This window comes from Wolffia australiana, chromosome 1 (genome assembly GCF_029677425.1).
Source record: "Wolffia australiana isolate 7733 chromosome 1, ASM2967742v1".
Lineage (NCBI taxonomy): Eukaryota > Viridiplantae > Streptophyta > Magnoliopsida > Alismatales > Araceae > Wolffia > Wolffia australiana.
In genome coordinates, this window is record NC_135835.1 from 26,814,871 (window position 1) to 26,837,848 (window position 22,978).

The following is a 22,978-nucleotide window of genomic DNA, read 5'->3' on the forward strand; positions in this document are numbered from 1 at the left end:
CTAAATAAATTTGTTTATCATTGAATAACATGATTATAGTTGCAAAGACCTTTTCTCCCCTTTTGTAATCTTCTACATTCACTTATTAACACTTTTAGTAATGGTATCAATCTGATATTAAAATTTTGAAGTAACCTTGAAGTGAACTTAGAAAGTGTTATAAATTTCAACTCATCAAGAACAGTATCTTTTTTAAAATTAACAAACATAAGTTATTTAATTAAACCCTAGAAGTTCCTGCAGAAAATAAATACTCAATGACAAATAAGGAGGCCTTCCAACACCAGCAATCATAACAGAATGTCTTCATGACTAGACTTTTATGTCAGTATTTATTCAGTAATATTACCTATTATTATCTAATGTTTCCTCCAAACGCAAATAAATAAATAAATAAATTCCCAAGTATTATTGCAATTTCTCATCTTTATGAGGGGTTCCGGATACTTGTCAACGAGTCTTATGAGCCGTTTGAATTCAATTTTTCCCGCCTAGAATCCATTTAGATACAGAGAGAGAACGAGAGAGCGAGAGAGAGAGAAGAGAGAGTTCCTCAGGATCCTGCGTACGATCTTCTTCTTGATCTGGAAAAGTGATGATTTTCTGTTGACCATTGGCTGAAATTCCATCCCAATCCGTTTGCAGATGAGTAATTGAGTTTTTTAAGCTCGAGAGATCGATATTTCTGGGGATCTGAGGTTGTTCGTCGGTTGAAATCCCTGTCGATCAATGACAAACAAAGAAGCAGCACCTATCAGAGGTAAATACTCATCTCTTCTTTCTACCTTTGATCGGAAATGTGATTCGGTGAAACGCGACGGAAGAGGATGCAGATCATGCAGAGCAGGATGAAAGTGGGAAGATCGCGGTCGTCTACCGGAGGAGGCGGCAAAATGAAGCGGAGAGCATTCAAAGGTTACTTATTTTTCATTAGAGAGAGCATTTTGTTCAATTCGATTACGTAGTTAGGTTCTTTACATTCGTTAATTAATGCTATATTTTCGAGAAAAAAAAAATTGCAGATGTGTATCATCAAATGAACCTCGGGCTCGGGTGAGTCTCGCATTAAGCAAGAGGATCAGTTGGAACCGCGATCTCTCTACAAGGTCTTCTAAACATACTCCTATCGTGCAATTTACATTTAGTAAATCAACCACCGCAGCTCAAATTTTCAGGGGGAGAGAGAGTATTGTCATAGCCCCTGGTGCAGATTTCAGGGTCCCTTCAAAACCGTCGGTTGCTCAAAGGAAGAATTTGAAGCCACCTCTTGCAAAGGTAATTTGTAAACTTAAGAAGGAGATTGTTCCCAAGTTTTCTTTTTTCAATGATCTACTTTTCTGTCCTTTTCAAGAGAAAATCAGGCAAACCGAATGCTCCAGATTTCCGCAAGGAGAAGGCCTACTTCGAAGAGGTTGATGCTTTCGAGCTGGCTGAGGAGAGCCCATCACCAAAACAATTGGGAACTTGGGCAATGGGCGTTCAGAAGGATCAAAATAACTATTTTGGGCTTGATTTGCCTGCCGTTTTAGAAAGATGGAAAATTTCCAAGCTCGCAACGAATTGCAGGAGATCCGGGCATTTGTTTAAGATCATGGAAACTCCACTTCCCCCTTCAGTTTCCACCTGCAGCGAAGTTTCCTGTGCTTTGACGGTGGAGAACTCTGAAAAGATTCCAGAATCTTACAAGAACTTGAGGAAGAGCTTGGTCGGTTCTCTTGAAGGTCTTCGGATTTCAGATGAACTGCAGATGATAGAGGAAAAGGAAGAATTGGAAGAAGAAGACTTGAAGAAAGATGAGAGGAAATCGCTGGCTTTCCAACGAGTGTCTGTTAGTGGAGAAACAAAAAGTTCGTTTGAGCAGTTGCTTATGGTTTGCAGGCAGTCTACTCCTTTTACTCTGCCCGAAGTGATTTCTCAGTACTGGTTAGTTCTACTTCTTTTTACTCACTTTCCTCTCTTCATCTCTCTCTCCCTATCTTCTGCCTCTTTTTCTCTGTCTATCTCTCTGCCTCTCTCTCTGTCTATCTCTCACTCTAACCATTTCTCTGCCTCTCTCTCTCTCTCTGTCTATCTCTCACTCTATCCATCTCTCTGCCTCTCTCTCTCTCTGTCTCTCTCTCACTCTAACCATCTCTCTGCCTCTCTCTCTCTGTCCATCTCCCACTGTACCCATCTCTCTGCCTCTCTCTCTCTGTCCATCTCCCACTGTACCCATCTCTCTGCCTCTCTCTCTCTGTCTATCTCTCACTCTACCCATCTCTCTGCCTCACTTTTTCTTTATATATCTCTCACTCTCCCTATATCTCTGTCTATCTCTCACTCTACCCATTTCTCTGCCGCACTTTTTCTTTATCTATCTCTCACTCTCCCTATCTCTCTGTCTATCTCTCACTCTACCCATTTCTCTGCCGCACTTTTTCTTTATCTATCTCTCACTCTCCCTATCTCTCTGTCTATCTCTCACTCTACCCATCTCTCTGCCTCACTTTTTCTTTATCTATCTTTCTCTCTCCCCCTGTCTCTATGTCTCTCTTTCTCTCTCTCCGCCTATCTCTCACTCTACCCGTCTCTCTGTCTCTCTTTTTCTTTGTCTATCTTCTCTCTCCCTATCTCTCCCTGCTCTCTCTCTCTTTCTCTATGTATCTATCTCTCTCCCCTAACTTTTTGCCCCTCTATTTCTCTCTCTGTATTTCTTTGTTACTCTCTCTGTCTCTCTGTAACTCTATCTTTCTCTCTCTTTATCTCTCTGTGTGTCTCTCTCTCCCTGTCTCTATCTCTCTTTCTCTCTCCCGGTCTGCCACTCCCTCTGTGTCTTTCTTTCTCCATGTCTATCTTTCTCTTCCTCTCCCTCTGTGTCTCTCTCACTCCCTGTATGTTTTTCTCTCCCTCTGCCTCTGTCTCTGTCTCTGTCTCTCTCTCTTCTCTCTCCCTCTTTCTTTCTATTTCTCTCTTTCTATTTCGTTGTCTGGCTCTCTCTCTATTTATGTCTCTCTGTCTGTCTCTCTCTTTCTCTGTCCCTGTCTTTCTCTCTCTCTCTCCGTTTGTCTGTCTGTCTGTCTCTCTCCCCCTGTCTATCAGTCATTCTTAATCCCTCTCTCCACGCTTGACAGTTGATATAATTTATATTTGTACGTTTAAACCATTAATGCATTAAAATTGCTGTATTTTTCATTTGGGTATTTGGGCACAACTGACTTTTCTTCAAGCAGTAATCCAGATAGTTTGATTAAGATTGGAGAAGGCACGTACGGTGAGGCTTTTAGGGCGGGCTCTGCTGTGTGCAAAATTGTACCCATTGATGGCGACCAACTCGTGAATGGGGAAATTCAGAAGGTAAGCCCGATAATTACTGCTTTTCCACCAATTTTCCGTGATTCTAACTTTTCATCATACTTTCCCAGAAATCTGAAGAAGTCATTGAGGAAGTGTTGCTTTCTATGACTTTAAATGACTTGAGAGAGAAAGAAAATGAGGAAAGAGAAAATGCGTGCAACATTTTTATTGAGACTAAAGAGTAAATTCTTCCTCTTTTGGCAATTTTTTTCTTTTATGTACGGAATGAAAATTTTGAGCGCTGGTTTCGTTTGGTTTCCAGATTGCGTGTGTGCCACGGTAACTATGGCTCTGCTCTAATTAATGCATGGGAGGATTGGGATGCTAAACATGTGTCTGAAAACGACCATCCAAAGGATTTCTCAGAGAATCAAGTACAATTATGTTGATTTCACATGTATTTATGTTTATTGGATTGCGAAATAGAAAGCTGAATTACGTTTTCTTTTTGCGTTTCAGCGCTATGTTGTATTTGTTCTGGCTGATGGGGGAAGAGATCTAGAAAGTTTTGTACTCTTCAATTTTGAGGAAGCACGGAGCCTACTGGTTCAGGTATAAAACAACAGTGATATGACTAAATCAGACCAAAAATAAAAGTGAACTGAAGTCCGTATGATGTTTATGATAAGAAAATTTCATGCTTTAATAGGTCACTGCTGGGCTTGCCGTTGCAGAAATCGCTTGTGAGTTCGAACACAGAGACCTGCATTGGTACAAAATTGAGAAATTTAGTTTTCTGAAGTGTATTTAATTTACTCCATGTTAGACTGAACATTTCTGCGTTTCGTTTGCAATATGTAGTAGGTACTGTTTAACTCTTTTGGTATGCATGGATAATCAGTTTGCTGGATTTTCATTCTGTTTTGCAGGGGGAATATATTGTTAGCTCGTAGGGATGAACAGTTCGCTGATTTTGTACTCCGGGGGAAGAAAATGCGGATTAAATCTTCTGGACTTGCCGTATCGATTATTGACTTTACTCTGTCGCGTATCAAAACTGGTAATTGCGGCTATTTTTCCTCACAAACATTATATTAAAATATTAAACCAGCATCCAATTTTCTCTCTGAACAATCTTTGATTGTCATTGGTTTGTTTTTTTAAATGTGAATCAAGGCCCACATCAAAAATTTTGAAAGACGGACTCAACGGAAACTTTCCTTTCTCCACCTCCAACAAGTAGCGTTAAAAAAGGAATGTAGAAAGATATTAGTGCTATCAATTTCCGAACCTACAACGAAAACTCCTTTTTCTCTAAAGCGTCATTTTGTTTATTTCTTTCTTATCTCAGTGGGTATCGGGGAACTGAATTATTCATATTTTTAATCAGTTTTGTAATTTTTACTCTTCGAATTCTGCTCAGTGTCAAGAAAAATAAATATAAAGAGAGTTTCTACTCTTCAATTAATCACACAATGTTTCATTTTTCAATTTCCAAGAAGAGTGAAAGAGAAATGAATAAGAATTGCGCTCAGTATAGAGAAACACGTAAAGTAGACATTTTTTTCTTCTAAGATATCCTTACTATTTTTTACATAGTTATCATTTTATTAACTTTTTTACTCTTCTATGTTTTCCCAGTGCAAAGCTAATAGTTCAGAAAAAGATTGTGAATAATTCAGAATTTCTTTATCTTCGTCAAAAATTTTAAATAGTTCTGAAATCAGGGATAGACGTCACTTGATTTTATCTTCTGAGCTCTTTTTTTCATTATTTGACCCAAGTCTGGGTATAATTGAATACTAGTAATCTTTCAAAAACAATTCATTAAATATTAGTAAATCTTACAGTCTAGAACGCCGTTACTGCAGGTGAAGCCATACTTTTTCTCGACTTATCCTCTGATCCTGCACTGTTCGAAGGCCCCAAAGGAGACAGACAAGTATATTTTTCACTAAAAAAGCTGAATTTTTTCACCCAATATTAAATTTTAGTTATCTTGACCTCAAATTTACAGGCTGAAACGTACAGGAAAATGAGGGAAGTGACTGAAGATTCCTGGGAGGCCAGGTTACATCCCAGGATTTATTTTATAAAAAAATGTTGACTCTCATAGGTGGAGTAGTTTGACAAATTTTTGGCCTAATTATTATCATGATTTATTACATGAAACCAAAAATTAACCAGAAAATAAAGAAATTTCTTTTCTCGATTTTCTAATTGCCATCTAATTTTTGCATCTGTGGAATTGCAGCTTCCCACAGACAAACGTCTTATGGCTCCAGTATCTGGTCGATATGCTGCTCCTTAAGAAGACCTTCGTAAGTGAATGCATTTCCCAAGAATTATTTATTATTTTAAGGAATTATAATCGTGTCAGCTCTGAAGTGGTGGCTGATAATTACAATAAAAGAAATGTATAACTTCAAAATGAATATTTGTGGTGCAGGAGAGAACAACGAAGGATGAGAGGGATCTTCGCTCCTTCAAGAAGAGGCTGAGCTCATATGACTCTGCCGGGGATTCTCTATCAGACGAGTTCTTCATTGATCTTCTAGAAGAACTCTAATAACGCCGAAAGAAGGTAGACACCCCGAATCCTAAACTTTGCCTACAATTTCTTATGGATCAAATGGTCCATTGAAATATCGGTCTATAAAATCCTGAAATCATGTTGCAATTCTTTCTCAGGCATTATTGGTGGAATCAATCATGAGCGACAATAATTTATAGATTTTGCGAGACCAGGTATGGGAACTCTCTCTCCCTCTCTCCAGTCTTTTTATTTTTCATATTTACACTGGCACTCTATGGGTTGATATACAAAGAGATTATAGGAAAATAAGTATAAGCGCTATCAATCTCTCTCTGGTTGGACCCTATCTTTCCTTCTAGCCTATCTTATGATAATATTAACCTGAATTCCAGTAGAAATTAGTAATAGTCATTTCTGGAATGTAAATTTGAAATGAGTCAAGCACAATCTTTCTGCCATTCAAAATACACTGTTGTCCTGTTCTACAACAGTATTAATATGGCGATATCGTATTGTCTTTTCTAGATCTTTGTTTAAGGATTATTTTAGTCTTTGTATGTCATTTATGTCTTATTTTAGTTCTGTGTCATATTTTCCTCCATTTTATCTGTCTTGTGGACTGAACAATTCTCAAATGTTTTTTTTGAATGTCAGGGTGATAATGGAAGAACATTCTAGTTGCATTGTGAACTTTAATTATGTAAAAATGCTGTTAAGCTTAATGATTTATCACTCTTGTAATATATTTATTGGAATAAACAGAAAACTTGTAATATCCATATTGTTCAGAGATCATTTCAATCGCGAATGCTTTGTTAAAGGTATCTATTGTGTCATGTGATTACTAGTGTTTGCCCAACCGATATCCGATATCCAGGAAAAAATAGGACGGTGCCGGATGTCGGATATCGGATATCGGTCGATATCCGTCTATAAGGGGTTAGACGGATATTGGTATCGGATACCGAAGGTGGAGGGACGAGGCGGATACCGGACAATAATCTTAACTAAATTCAGAAGAAACTTCGTTTCTTAGCTTCGTCGATGCCTAGAGATTAACAACTGACTTCAAGTTCAGTCAGGGAAAAAGGGGAAACAGGGATAGACAGGAGGCCGAAAGAGCTAGGTCGCCGCTCTGGGGATAAGATGCTGCCGCGGTCGCAAGGAAGAACTTTTGTAGAGGTGAAAACGAGCAAGGTCAATGGACAGTGCCAGAGTGGAGGGGTGGAGGAAGATGAAGAATCCACATGTCTGATATATGCTACCCATACTTCTGCCTTCATGCTCCTTAAGTTAGGCTTTCTGGGCCTCCGACAGACATAAATGCGGCGCGGGATCATATCCAATACTCCCCCCCTATTTGAGTCAGCCTGTCCTCAAGCTGGAAATTAGGAAATTGCTGTTGGAGAACAGATGCCAGCTCCCATGTTGCTTAGCGGGGAGGTAGATCACGCCACTTGGTAAGGACTAGCAGGCCTTGGGACGAGGGTGGAAAAGTTGTGATTGTTTCAAGATAGACCAGCCATTCATTTTCTTCAGAGAGAGATGGTGGAACAGGCTGACGATGAACTGTAGGTCGGACGGCGCGCTTCAGCTGTGAAACACGGAAACCAGGTGTAAACGTACCTCAGGGAGAAATCGAGGCGATATGCGACAGCTCCAATGCTTTGAAGAATGCGATATAGCCCGAAAAATTTAGGTCCCAACTTCTCATTGGGACGACGTGCCAAGGTCTTCATCCGGAAGGGTCGAAGATTGACTTAGACTTGGTTGCCTTCTTGGAATGACACCTCCCATTGTTTCATGCCTGCCTAGTCTTTCATGTGGGATTGAGGCCGTGTGAGGTGCATCTTCAGGTTTTCAAACGTGACATCCCACTCTTGGAGCAATTTGTCAAGGTTGTCAATGGGCGAGGATGGAGCACCATACCAAACAATTTGGTATGTATTGTAGCTTAATTCTGCCCTCGGAAGATAGTGCGCCATTTCCGGGGTTGATCCCCTAAGAAGTATCATAAATACGTCTCCAGGCCTTGATTGATGACCTCAGTCTGCCCATTCGTCTGTGGATGATACGCGGAACGGCATTTGAGGGTGGTGCCTTGTAGAGAATGAAGGCTATTCCAAAAGGCGCTCATGAAGGTGCTGCCGCGATCCAAAACAATAAACTGTGGAATACCATGGAGCTGAATCACCTCTTGTATAAACTTGACGGGCACATTTTTCGCGGTGAGGGGGTGTCACATGGCGATGAAATGGCTGTATTTGCTGAGCCAATCCACCACCACGAAGATACAGTCGAACCCCTTGGATTTTGGGAGTCCCTTGATGAAGTCTGTGGAGATGTCTCCCCAGATTTGTGTCGGAATGGGCAACGGCTAGAGTAGCCCAACAGGGGCGAGTGACGACGACTTGAATTGCTGGAAGCGGGGGCAAGCATTGTCGTATGTTTTGAGATCACGCTTTATGCCGGACCAATAGGATTGTTGATTAATGCGCAGGTACATCTTGAGGAACCCTGCATGCACACCAATTTTGCCATTGTGAAATTCCTGAAAATGCGGTGAGCGTAAGGAGAAGAGCGGAGAAGAACCAACCTCCCGTCATGTAGCAAGTGCCCCTCTGTTAAGGAGTAGTGTGGTATAAGTGACGCATTTTGTTGTGCCGCTTGGACAACTGCTTGAAAAGATGGGTCTTGAGAAGCTCTTGATGAATGGCAGTCAAATCGAGCATGGACTGATGGAGATGGAACACAGGAAGACGTCTGGGGAAGACAGTCGAGAGAGCGCATTGGCCGTCTTGTTGAATTTCCCCTCCTTGTATTGAATGAAGAAGTGAAAACCCAGCAGTTTGGTCAGTAAGCGATTGTACTCCCCATAGACCTCTTTCTGATCAAAAAGGTGCTTGAGGTTGCATTGGTCGGTGTGGATAACAAAATGCTAGAAATGCAACTAATGTCATCATTTGCGAACTGCCCATACAATTGCAATCAGTTCCTGCTCGTAAGCAGACTTGGAGCATGTTGTGGGCGGCAAGTCTTGGATATAGAAGGCAATGCGTCTGCTGTGTTGCACGAGGACTGCACCCACGCCTACCCCAGATGCGTTTGTCTCCAAGACAAATTCCTCGGAGAAATCCGACAGGGCCAGTACTAGAGTGGTGGAGAGAATTTGTTTGAGTGCTTCGAATGCGTCTTGGGCAGACTCAGTCACAAATTTCCCCTTTTTTAGCAGTTGGGTAAGGGGGCACGTTAACGTAGAATAGCTCGCTATGAAGTGACGGTAGTACCTTGTCAGCCCTAAAAATCCTCCTAATGCTCGAAGAGTTTGAGGTATAGGCCATGAGGAGATTGCTGCCACCTTCCCTACATCTCTAGTGACTCCATTGGTGGACACCCAGTTGCCCAAGTACTCCAAGTGGGATTGGTAGAAGAAACACTTCTTGGAGTTGATGTGCAGGTGATGATGTGTGTGAACCTCAAGGGCTTGATGCAAGTGTTGAGTGTGCTCAGCGACACTTTTGCTGTAAATGAGGATGTCATCGAAGAATACTAGGGTGAAGTGTCGTAAGAATGGTTGGAAGATTAAGTTCATCATAGCTTGGAATGTTGCAGGGGCGTTGGTCAAACTGAATGGCATCACCACATACAATAGTGGCCATGGTGTGTGCAAAACGCGGTCTTCTCTACATCTTCCTCGCGCATCCTGATTTGATGGTAGCCAGACTTAAAGTTTAGCTTGGAGAATGTAGACATGCCATGAAGCTCTTCGAGTAGCTCTTTGACGACTGTGATTGAAAAATGGTTGGGGACGGTGATCTTGTTCAATGCTTTATAATCCACACAGAAACACCAGGTGTTGTCTTTCTTATTGACCAAAAGAGTGGGGCTGGAATAAGGCCTGCAAAATGGCCAGATGATGCCGGTGGCCGATTGCTCGACGACGAGTTTCTCCAGCTTGTTTTTCTGCAAATGTGAGTAATGATATGGTCAACAATTCACAGGCCCCGTATATGGTTTGAGGACGATTTGATGGTCCACTGACTGTGCTAGGGAGCTGCGTAGGATGCCTTGAACAAAATTGGAAATTTCTGTTGAAGAGTGATGAGATGGTTCCCCTCGTCTCCTGAAAACCCGGGGTTTGGGGTGAGCGCTTGAAGAGTCGGAGGTGCCATCATCAGCTAGAGGTTGTAGGTGCGTGGAGATCCCGTCTGCCTTGGATCCTTGCATGGGCAGGCCTTCGTGAGGCGGCTGGTTCCTGAGTCGCCATCGAGCATGTGCCAAACCCCATCCAGCTGAAAACACAGCAACATTAAGGCCATGTGGACTTGAGTCCAGCCTAAGTAGCCAATCCAATCCAATCCCAGTATGATGTCAATGCAGAGCCCTTGAACCGGCTGGAGGTCAGTCAGTACGAGATGCCCTTGGAGACATAAGGGCACTTGGGGATAGTGCGACTCTCCCCTTATGGAGCAGCTGTCTTCGAGGCAGATGTTGTATGGAGCGATAGGGTGGAATGGTAACTTTAAGTCGCGGGTGAGTTATAGCTAGATGAAACTGTCTGTTGCACTAGTGTCTATCAAAACCTCCACGTCATGTCCTGCAAGTGTGCCTTGTGGGTGCAGAGATTGTTGGGTTCTCTGTGACGTCATGCCTTGAGCCGTTTTGTGGGATATGAAAGCCAGGGTCACATCTTCCCCAGCCTCACTTTTGGTTTCATTTGGGAATCTCTGTTCCTCATGGTAGGAGTTGTCATCCTCACCATTAGCCTCCAAGCAGAGGTGAATCTGAAGATCCTTACGGCAGCGGTGTCCTAGGGTGAATTTATCGTCACAACGGAAACAAATCTTTTATGAGATGTACCTTCTATGTCTTGGGTTTTATGCTGGTTCAATTATTCCACTATGAGATGTACCTTCTGTGGGGCGCCCCTAGCCGAGGTCACTGGCCGTGCTTGTAGCAATGGCTTGTTGGTGTCTGGATCATCCCTCTGCTTCGCTGGTTGGAACGTGCGGACAGTCCAACCCTTGTTGATGTCTTCTTGCATCACCTCCTCCACCTCTAGTGCCAGATCAAATAATTCATCTGGGGACTGAGGATCTCACCATCGTATCTCCTTATAGATGACAGGTTTTAGGGTGGCCAAGATGGCATGGACAGCCGTGCGCTTGCAAAGGTCGGGAATATAACTGGCCAACCAGACGAACTCGTCTAGCAGTTCATCCACAGTGCCCGTCTATCACAATTGAAATAGGTGTATATTTCCCTTGGAATCTTCCCAACTACGAAACCCCTCATGGTCATCCTTGTAACAAACCATTTGGGCGCCTTGTCGATTTTTTGACACTTGAAAACACTGGGTGAAGTGAGTATCCCTTTGGAAGGATCAAGTATGTTATTTGACCATTGCTTTATGGAAAAGAGCCAAAAAGCTTCTCATTCACCCTCTTTGCTAATGATTTCATGTGGTCGTGATACAATTGCAGGTATGCTTTTTCCCCAACATTAAAGTGTATATCTATTGTGTTTTTTTTCTGCTGTGTCCTTAGTTTTGTGTGCCTTATGCAGATTGTGCTTCATCATGTTCAGAACATTGTCTCATTCTCATAGTACGTCATCCACAATCATAATTGGTATATCTGGGAATCCATACTATAGTAACTTGGGCAGGCCCCTACCATTGATTGCTTTGAATGAAGTCATATGTATGACCCAGTTTCCTTAAAAAAAAATTTCTACAAATGAGAGTAATGGTATAATACAATTAAACTCTTCTCTATGAAGCACTTTAAAATTAGCCTTGCAACTCTTATTGATGATTTGTCTTTACATCCATATGTGGGTGATAAGAGCAGCTCATAAGCAGGTGGCTGCTTGTCACCTAAATAACACTGTCTGAATGTATCTAACATCTTATCTTGTTTGGGTATAGAACAAGAAGGCATGTCATGCAACGGAACCACCTATCTAATAAATTGCTCCGCTACCATTGTCATGAATAGATATTTCCAAGGTAAGAAGTGGTTGTGCTTGATCAATCTGTCAACAGCTCTTAGAATATAATTGAATCCCCAAGATAGTGACAAAATCCAAATGATATCCATCGAAATCTCCTCGTAGAGATACTTAATGATTTGAAGAGGTTGCAGTAAATCTTTTGCGGACAATGAAAAAATGTATTAGCTCAACAAATGTGAGACAATTCTAAGATATCCTTCACATTGGACTTCATACTAAACTAATATACATTGTGTGAGCCACATGTGACTTTACTAGTGTGCCAATCAGTGGCAGAATTGTGCCTTTGAAAGCTGAGGTGACTGGGTGGATAATACCAGTTTTTCCTTGTGCTGCAAGATACAGTTTCTGAGTGTGATCTTTGGGTGAAACACTGATCTGTCAGTTAATGCCAACATGGTTCCTCAACCACTTATTGGATTAATCATTGATAAGGAATTTGGTCTGACCTCAACATATTATTTTAACTTAATGAAGAATGGAAAACGGGAGGTGTTCTGAGACAATATTATGGATTTGGCCCTTCATCATGTATCCCATCTTGAAGTTGAAACCCACCTATTTGTATGGCAACTTGCCCTAGGTTCCCAAACCCGTTTTTATCACAAGTATTTATAACTCTTTCGATCTGTACAGATCATAAATGATAGTGGGAAAAGGATAATTATGCCACTTTTGTATTGCCATTACCATGACCATTAGTTATTTTTTTAGGCAGACCTGCCTAGATTCCCATTTATTAGTGCATGGATGAAATATGCAATTAGCCCCCTCTTGAATCAGCACAGAACTGATTCATGTACTGGACGCATTTGTCTCATCTACAAAGGACACTTTGAAGTCAGGCAACGCTCAAACAGCGGTAGCACTCGTTACACGTGTGAGAAGCTCACAGGCCAAGTGGCCTTGTTCCACTTAAAATTTCCTTTGAAAAGCTGTCAGTCTGGGATGCTTGATGCATAGTCCTTTACAAACATTCAATGGTAACCTGTTATTCTAAGGAATCCTCACAACTCTTTGATGTTGGAAAGGGGGCCCTCTCTACATTGTCTCCACTTATAATATGTTCGCCATTAGCTCTTGTCAAGACACTGCCCTTAGAACTCCCGCTGCTTACATCCAAAGCAATCCTCCATCATGTTAGCATGTAGAAAATTCTTTTAGAGGACAATGAAGACTTGCTTGAAATACTCATTGTGCTCACTCGACGAACAACTATAGACTTAGTACCTGTCCATGCTCAAATTTCAATATCTTCCCCTCCAAAGTCAGTAACTCCATTTGTGAGAGTTCATTCCAGTTGTCAATTTTTAGCCTCGATTCCTAACAGCTTTAACTACATTTGATGTATCCATTGAGTCATAATATGATCCCTTCATCAATAGCTTACTGTATGGTACTTCAAAGTTAGTAACACAAGTAGTGCATGTGTATGTATTTTGCCTCAATGATGGCCACCTTACCAGTTTTTATTATCAATGCAAGCAACATGTTACATTTCATTTTATGTGGTGCTTTGTTGCTCTTCAAGGAGAATCCTTCTCTATCGATCCCTAACAGCCATTTGAACTGCCTCCACGACCTTTATCTTATCTATCATTACTAAATTATGTATGTAGAGTATCTTTATCATTTTTCTATAGCTAAGAAATTACACTTGGAAAAAAATAGGGCAAGAATGCACTTGGAGGCTCATTCTATAGATACTCTCTTTGAACTCAACATATGAAGAGTCTGATGCAATAAAACATGGCCAACTTGTAAATACAACTAGGATCTTCAGAAACAGATTGGAAGGATGATTTAATGAAGAGAATGATGATATCAAAATATTAGTTATCAATTTGGAGCTGGTCTTGATTGGACCTGATAGCTGATTCGATCATTGAGATTGTGTGCAAATTGATGACTGCTAAGATTGATCAACTTGATCTGGTGATGGATAAAGCTGAAAGGTTCATCCAGTTCACAGCTACGTCATGTTAAACATAGTAATCCCCTTAATGAGATAAGAAATGAATTGAGCATGCCAACAAAGGGGAATGAATCAGGAGAGCTGGGCACCATGGGAAGGTGTTTTCAGCTATGACATGTTAGTGGGGCAGTGGAAATTATTGGGAACAGTTAAAATGTATGTGGTCATGGTAGCAGTTGAACCAATAGCCCTGCATTATTTAGCAATGAATGTGGGGAGGCTCAAGTTTAGCTGATGGTGCAAGAAAAAACACAGGCTTGTGTGCATTCTTTGTCATGATTTATCATGCACAGGAAAGACTCATGTGTAGGTTTGCACACTGGCTCGAGAACAATCGTGACCTTGATAACACAAAATTATTTGATTAATACCATAAATTGTATATGCTTATTTCAATTTAAATTTTTGTATCCATGTTATCAATCTCAAAATGGTTAAATGTCCTAATAGAATGCTATTTTGATTTTACGGTTTTAATATTTTGTAGATTTTCCACCATCAGATTTGTAAATAAAATAATTTATGAGTCAAAGAATATTTTTTTTGAATTTTCTCACATTACGTTCATAATATATTAATTTCATAAGGTGGAATATATATTTTTGCAATAGAATACTTTCATAGAATACTTTTAAGGATATATGATTTTTATGGGTTTATTTTGAACTTGCAGTATGTTCCAACCTGATTATTATGAATTGCAACCAATCATTAGATGTGGCCAATTCACATTGACGTCTAATCCACATTCAAACATTAGAGAAAGATGATGTTATGGAATTGTAAATCGTGTTATCCTAATGGTCATTCATAAGCTAACATAGGAACATGTAGCTTAATAAATAAAGATTAGTCATTAAAATCATAATAAATATTATTATTAAGACCAGAAAATGGGACATGTCATCATAATAAAACATGTTATTGAAATTACAAAATATGGCATTTAAAAACTTGCAATCCGACGGAGGATCGCGTGGAGCACTCGAGGTGGGAGCGCTCACCCCCCTGCCTAATCCGACGTGCCAACCTCGCCTGAAGGCCTTGCCATGCACTTCATTGATACCACTTGACGAAGGCGAGGAGATCTCCATCCATCATCGTCATCCCAGGGGGCTCAGGTGGGACGTCAACGCGAACACTTCTCTGAGCACCTGAAAGGTATCGTTTATGTATCTTTTCTTTTTCTGAACATGGGCGTGGATGAGTGGGATCTGAGTGTAATTGGGATATTTATGCTCGTTCCACGCCTATAAACACTTATAAACACTCCACTTATATATATAAATCCCCCTAGGTGGCGTCCAGGGCACAAATGGATCGGTCTACAGGCACAGCCGTAAGGTTGGTCGTACCCAGTATCGTGTTTTTTGCCAATATTTAAATAATAAAAAATTGTGCGACATGTTTCATCAGAATAAAATCCAACAGTTTTAACCATAATAATTTTAATTTGGGCTCTCAAGAAACTGTGCACATGGCAGAATGGGAATGGTTGTCAATAGAAAATGAGGATAGTTTTTCAGGGAATTGGGGGAAAGACATTTACCATTGAATTGCATCATATTGGTGGTTAATATGGAGACATCGTTGTAGAATCTTCAACGCAATTGAGGATTCTATGACACAGCGGTGATGTAACATGTGGATCAATGAGAAAAAAGTCCAATGGGTACAAATAATCCAACATCAAAAAATGATATTTGTCTCAAAACATATAGGAACCTCATCTCTTAAGCTCTAAATGGAGAGAAAGGGGGATGAGGATTAGGATCTTAATATTTTCCTAAAGAACAACTTATTAAAGATTAAATTATAAAATAATATTTAAGAAGACTTATGAGGAGATTAAAAAGGTAAGGTTTATCCTCAAATCTTAATTCATAATTTAGTACTGATCCATACAGGAAACTATTGGAGAACAACTTCTCCAATTTCTCCATTACCATGTTAAGGGATGTGATTCATCTTCTTCCTCCAGCCAATCCCCTCTTATACTCAGGGTAGACACCATAGAGTACCCAAATATGAGTTGGTCCACAGATCGGTACCTCTTGGAGGGTGAAGCTCTATAGCTTATGAAAATTGTAGTGGATAATAGACCATAGAGGTAGCTCCTTAAAGACAAGGAAGGGACTTCCTACGACAAAGTTTATGGTGTCTAGAGTTAATCTCCTTAATTTTCTGTTAAATGATATTTATTGATTATTTTACCTTATAATCATGTTTTAAATTTAGCAATGATTTATTTGAGTCACTATGGACCAAACCATTTCTCATCCTGTCTTGTCATAAGTTGAAATAAAAAATTTTAAGATATTATTTCTTTTCTTTAAAAATCAGGGACATATTTAATTTACAATAAATCACCTAATTTTTGTAGACATATCAACATACCCACTGGATGGATTAGGCTTTTATGGAATGCTACCTCATATGTTTAGTTTCAGAATGTCTGGAACATTTGTCTAAATATTTTCCTGCAAAGTATTTAGATAAAATATTTCTCGTCATTCCTCTATCAATATGAGGTCATCCAATGAGCTATAGATACGTGACCCTCCTATTTTGATTCACTAAGTATTACCTACTTATCCTAATGATTCTATGGACACTCTCCAAAAAGATAGGGTTTGCACTTTTTTAAGGTATAGATTTACATTAACGATCAAGATCACCACCATTGTTTGGGAGTATAAGGTGTATCTTTAAAACAAGAAAATCATTCCTAGGTAAAATTTCTCATATATCAGCGAAATATCTTGCAATATTTTCATTTAAGAAACTTGATATGTGGTACTTTCATCCTTAGAATACCCTTTAGAGGATCGATGCATCTGCATATATGGCACGTATACATCCGGATCGTCCAAGACGAGGACGATGGACGAGAGGGGACGAATTTTGTCCCGTCTGACGTCCATAATTTCCCCCGGGACGAAGGACGGGACGGTTTTTCGTCCGGTGATTGGAAAACCATCCCGTCCCAGTTCTCCTAGATGATTTTTCGTCCCGTCCGGACGAAAGTATTATATTCAAATTTCTATTTTTCCTAAGTCCCATTAAGAAAGAGCCAGCCCTAGTTTTGTCCTTTGACATTGAGAGAATTTCACCGAGTACCTTTCACCGAGCCAGCCCTAGTTTTGTCCTTCGAAAGGTATTCGCCGTCGGGAAGCTCTCTCGTACCCAGTACCTTGCAGAGCCGTCGGGCGGGTGTCGGTTCGTCTGTGTGAGAGAGCAGGAGTTGCTTGGGTTGCCTTCTGAAACCCAGTTTTGTCTTCCTTCATCTCTGCGAGTGATAGCGGTGATTCACCGTCGCGAAGGTGTTCCACCGCCGACAAGGTATGTTTTCTATCTATCTATTCTTCTATTTATCTATCTTTCTATATATCTATCTCTCTATCTACCTATCTATCTACCTATCTATCTATCTATCTATCGATAGATCTTTCTATCTATCTATCTTTCTATCTATCGAGTTATCCTTCTATCTATCTATTTATCTATCTTTCTGTCGGTCCAACTATCTCATCTTTTACCTATCTAACTCACCGGCGATCAAACCATGTCAAATTCTATCTATATATCAATATTTCTATCTAGCTATCTATCTACCTATCTATCTATCTGTCCATCTCTCTGCTGATCCAACTATCTCACCTTTTACCTATCTAACTCACCGTCGATCAATCCATGTCCAATTCTATCTATCTTTCTATCTTTCTACCTAGCTATCTATCTGCCTATCTATCTATCTATCTATCTACCTATCCATCTATCTCTCTGCTGATCCAACTATCTCATCTTTTACCTATTTAACTCACGGTCGATCAATCCATGTCCAATTCTATCTATGTTTCTATCTTCCAATCAACGTATCTATCTGCCTATTTATCCATCTTTCTATCTATCTATCTATCTATCTATCTATCGATCTTTCTATCTATCGATCTATTCTCCTATCTATCTATTTATCTATCTTTCTGTTGGTCCAACTATCTCACCTTTTACCTATCTAACTCACCGGCGATCAAACCATGTCAAATTCTATCTATCTATCAATCTTTCTATATAGCTATCTATCTACCTATCAATCTATCTACCTATCTATGTATATGTCTATCTCTCTGCTGATCCAACTATCTCACCTTTTACCTCTCTAACTCACAGTGATCAATCCATGTCCAATTCTATCTTTCTATCTTTCTATCTAGCTATCTATCTTCCTATCTATCTATCTATCTATCCATCCATCTATCTATCTATCTACCTATCCATCTATCTCTCTGCTGATCCAACTATCTCATCTTTTACCTATCTAACTCAAGGTTGATCAATCCATGTCCAATTCTATCTATCTTTCTATCTTTCAATCTACCTATCTATCTGCCTATTTATCAATCTTTCTATCTATCTATCTATTTATCGATCTATCTATCGATCTTTCTATCTATCGATCTTTCTATCTATCGATCTATCCTTCTATCTATCTATTTATCTATCTTTCTGTGGTCCAACTATCTCACCTTTTACCTATCTAACTCACCGGCGATCAAACCATGTCAAATTCTATCTATCTATCAATCTTTCTATCTAGCTATCTATCTACCTATCTATCTATCTAACATTTAATCTATCTATGTGATCTACCTATCTGTTTATCTATCTGTCTATCTTATCTATCTGTGTTATAAATCTATGTCTCTACCTGTCTATCCTCTCTGCCTATCTACCTACCTGTTTATCTGTCTATCTATCCACCTTATCTGCCAATCTATCTAGCTACATTTCTATCTGTCTATCTTGTCTATCTATCAATCTGTTTATCTATCTACGTATCAATCTTATCTACCTATCTATCTTATCAATCTATGTATCTACCTATCTATCCTGTCTACCTATCTATCTACGGAACTATCTGTCTATCTTGTCTATTTATCTGCCTATTTAGCTATCTATCTTTCTAACCTATCTTCCTATGTATCGACCTATCTATGTTATCAATCTACGTCTCTACCTATCTATCCTCTCTACCTATCTACCTACCTGTATATCTGTCTATCTATCCACCTTATCTGCCAATCTATCTAGCTATGTTTCTATCTGTCTATCTTGTCTATCTATCAATCTGTTTATCTATCTATGTATCAATCTTATCTACCTATCTATCTTATCAATCTATGTATCTACCTATCTATCCTATCTACCTATCTATCTACATAACTATCTGTCTATCTTGTCTATTTATCTGCCTATTTAGCTATCTATCTTTCTAACGTATCTTCCAATGTATCGTACTATTTATATTATTAATCTACGTCTCTACCTATCTATCCTCTCTACCTATCTACCTACCTGTTTATTTGTCTATCTATCCACCTTATCTGCCTATCTTATCTATCTACGTATCTATCTAACCGTCTATCTTGTTTATCTATCTATCTGTCATATATACCTATCTATCTGTCTACCTATCTATCTTCCTATGTGTCTATCATATCTACCTATCTAAATTATCTACCGAAGTTTAATTTCGCTGATTTCATGTGTTCTTCAGATAATTTGGACACGTCTTCCTCAGAGCTTCTGTTTTGCAGCTTACTTTGTCGGCGAACCGAAGAGATACGTATATTTCACCTGGTCACAAATTGTGATTACCGGTCTGAGTGCACATGAATTGATATATGTCTGTCGATATATTATTAATGCGTCGGTCTGAGTTTTGAGGCTAATATCCACGGTCATCTCCGAATAGTTTTTTCCGCATCTGTAATCCTTATGAATGTTGACTGTTGTACACATCTATTACAGTCTCCATTTGTTTAATCATACTTCAGTGTCACTTTAGTACTATGTTCAAATTGCTATGTTTGTGTTTAATATGAATGAATATGTATTGTGATTAATTCTGATATAGATATGGAGTCCACATCCGCTACCACTCCCAAGTCAACAGCTAGGGCTACGCCGTTGGTGTCTGCGGAGTGCTACGTGATAGAGGTCGATGACAATGTGTCATCTTGAAGCGTTAGACGCAAGTGGTCTAAAGTTTTTGATTGATTTGTTGAACTCGGCCCAGACGAGTACTAGTGTACGCTTTGTCAAGCGCACAACCCCGCTCATAAGGTCATCATTAGGCGGAATAAGGATAGGAGCACGAATGTGTGCTGGAGACATATAGAGAAAGCACATCGTAAATATCACGATGAACTGAAGCGCATCCAGACAAATCAGAGGAAACTAACCTAATATGACTATCTGTCACCCAAGCTTTACTTACGCGGCATCACCAAGGAGCATACGAAGGAAGAGTTCGTCAGATTCATTTGTGACAACGATCTTCCGTGGCAACTTGTGAAGAAGAAGTCGTTCCGAAGATTATGGTTCTACGGGACGCAAGTGGTTGGCAACGTCCCTGGCCCTGATGCGGTCAAAACTACGGCTTCTACCATGTATATAGAAGTCCGAGGGAAACTAGTAGAGATGTTTGCTGACATTCATAGCGTCTCTCTGACAGTGGACGCGTGGACGTCAAGAAATAACCTCTCCCTTCTAGGTGTAACCGCCCATTGGATTGACGGCGACTGGAAGCTCTGTGATCTACTACTTGCTATCCGGCGGATCAAGGGATCCCATTGCGGCACCAACTTGGCGAGGCTCGTCGTGGAGGTTGCATATAAGTATGGGATAGAGTCGAAGCTTTGTGCCATCACGACGGACAACGCGTCTAACAACAGAACCATGATGGCGTCAATTGTAGATCAACTGAAGACTGCAAACCCACAATTCACTACAAATAGACATGTACCGTGTGTTGCACATGTTCTCAACCTTGTAGTCTAGTCCGGACTGAGGATCATACGTAACCCTGAAGCACCAAAAATTAGTACGGTACGAGATCAAGATCTTCAGCCATATGCTGCGTTGGCCACGGAGGAACATACCGACTTGCAAGGCGACGAATGCAGTTCAACGACTTTTTCACCCCTGGGAGTAGTTGTCTCATGCGTTAGAGCCATCGTCAAAGCTATTCAAGGGTCCACGCAACGGATGGAGAAATACGTTGATATGCGCAAGATGTTTAAGATTCCGAACTCGATCAAGATAAAAGTGGACTGCCCAACGTGCTGGAACTCCACATTCAAGATGTTAGAGCGTGCTCTTGCGAAGAGAGAGGTACTCGACCATATGGCCGTGAGGTTCCTTTCCTCATCGAGTAAGGAGTACGCGCTATGTCAAGAGGACTGGGATTTAATTGAAGAATATCTCAGTATCTTGGGGCCACTGTGTGAAGGTTCTGACTATGTCTATTCCGCAAAGAGATTGCCGATCACTGACGTAACGTCGTTGATCTCAGACCTGAAGTCCCAACTTGAGCAGGCTATGTGCAGTGTCGGCGCTACCTTGGATGACGAGCAGAGGGAAGCGTTGCGCTCGGCGTGTAGTGCCATGTATAACAAGTTGATGCAGTACGCAAAGGTCATTTGGGGCAACCACACAGTGGCGACGGCAGGGACCCTGGATCCATTCTCCAAGATAGATGTCGTGCATCCGTCATGTCGCGAAGGCATGCTTTCCTACCTCGGCGATCTTCTCGACAGCGCGTGTACAATGAGTGCAATTGGGTGTGATTCAGAGCAGGACGAATCATCTGGAAGACGCCGTCTGGATCACTTTGTGTCCACCAAGCGACAATATACCCGTCCGTGCAAGACTCGGCGCCCACGCGCAACGCCTAGGCAGGAGCTAGACAAGTATCTGAATATCCCGTGCAGTGAGGAGGAAGACAGTCCACTAAGCTGGTGGAAGGATGTTGGAACTTGGTACTTCCCAAACTTGACGAAAATTGCATCCCAATTTCTGGCCGTTAGCCCGACAAGTGCACGGTGGAGCGGCTCTTTTCAATTGGTCGAGGCATCACCACGTACCATAGAGGACGCCTAGATGCAGACAACATAGAGACGCTGATGATGCTCCGTGCATGGTTTCGTCGCGCAGAGCAGTGCTCGTCTGACTCCGAGGATGACATTGACGATGACGACAGCTCTTCTGACGGTGAGTTATGCTAGAACATTTTCTGACCTTTAGTTTATGCATGTTTTTTTCCTAACTCGCTCCTTTACACGCAACAGCGGAAGAGCGGCAAAAGAGGAAGGTGGCCCACCCATTTACGTCCCTCTTGATTTACAATAAGTCATGCTTCTACCCCATTTATTTTTGTTTCGTATGTATGCAGTGAATATCTCTCTACAGTGTTGGTCTGAAATTTAGTTTAAATAACTTGGTGAAGTATTTTCCCTTTAACGAAGAGTGCAGCCTCTTTGCCTGCTCCCAGGCTTAAACGAAGAGTGCAGAAGGGCGTGTCTATCTTGGGGATGAACCTTTACTATCAAAACTGGGAAATTTGCGGTGATTTAATCTTCATGTCTTCTTATATAAGTTCCTCCTCTTCAGTAAGCATGTCAATCTCACCGGCCTAAGAGTTTGATGTGTGAAATTTTTGGGAAAATAAATGAAACATGAACAAAATTTCAGTTGACCGTGTTTATTCTTATTTCTTCTATGTTTATGTTTAATGTGGTTTCTTCATTCCATCTAATTCTGTTCCTTTTTTCGAGTTTCTTCTTTCTCTTCCTTCGTTCCTTCTCTTCCTCTTCTCCCTCGCCCTTCTCTTTTCATGTTGTCTTCTCCATATCTCCCCCTTTTTTATTTTTCCTATTCTTCTTCTACGATTTGATTACCGTTTTATGTTTCCTTACAACTTTGATTTGATTACAGTTTGAACGGAGTACATGTGGGACATGTGAGACGGCCATTTCAACACCGTCTGATTTTGCGCGAGGTGGATGGATGGATGCATGACCTCTGCATCGAAATTCTGTCCCAGTTTCTGAAAAAACGCTCTCTATTTCTGTTTCACCTTTGCTGTGACTGATGAACGCCACATACCCAGTTAAGTATAGTGAAATGATTTTCTTATTCTAAGTCTTGTTTGGTTCCATTCTTGATCTACAATAATGAATCAGTGAACTTAATTCAGAGTTGTGAATAAAAAATATACCTTTGACTGTTACGCATGTGAGGACGAAATCATTATCACATAAAATGCTTTAAAATATATATTTAATCCTAGTTTATAGTTTAAAAATGTCCACGGATGCGTCTAAGAGTTTGTGCTT

At 40.5% G+C, this 22,978-nt stretch overlaps 2 protein-coding genes across 7 annotated transcripts; both read left to right on the forward strand.

The window, feature by feature from the left end:
- Positions 1-514: 514 nt before the first annotated feature.
- Positions 515-6,617, forward strand: HASPIN (Protein kinase superfamily protein). Of its 6 annotated transcripts, none has more exons than XM_078587341.1 (18): positions 521-565; positions 646-760; positions 825-915; positions 1,023-1,106; positions 1,176-1,275; positions 1,352-1,923; positions 3,210-3,333; positions 3,402-3,514; positions 3,596-3,707; positions 3,793-3,885; positions 3,983-4,044; positions 4,203-4,333; positions 5,145-5,215; positions 5,291-5,343; positions 5,528-5,594; positions 5,723-5,857; positions 5,965-6,021; positions 6,464-6,617. In XM_078587341.1, the coding sequence occupies exons 2-16, from the start codon at positions 730-732 to the stop codon at positions 5,840-5,842; spliced, it is 1,824 nt and encodes a 607-aa protein (XP_078443467.1). In that variant the 5' UTR covers positions 521-565; positions 646-729; the 3' UTR covers positions 5,843-5,857; positions 5,965-6,021; positions 6,464-6,617. The 6 variants fall into 6 exon arrangements, with proteins under 6 accessions (XP_078443485.1, XP_078443502.1, XP_078443494.1 ...); XM_078587351.1 differs by having other exon boundaries at positions 834-915; XM_078587359.1 differs by having other exon boundaries at positions 515-760; positions 843-915.
- Positions 6,618-19,718: 13,101 nt separating this feature from the next.
- Positions 19,719-21,743, forward strand: LOC144711672 (putative transcriptional regulator tpeD). Its single transcript, XM_078585703.1, has 3 exons — positions 19,719-19,799; positions 20,070-20,555; positions 20,643-21,743. The coding sequence occupies exons 1-3, from the start codon at positions 19,719-19,721 to the stop codon at positions 21,741-21,743; spliced, it is 1,668 nt and encodes a 555-aa protein (XP_078441829.1).
- Positions 21,744-22,978: the final 1,235 nt, after the last annotated feature.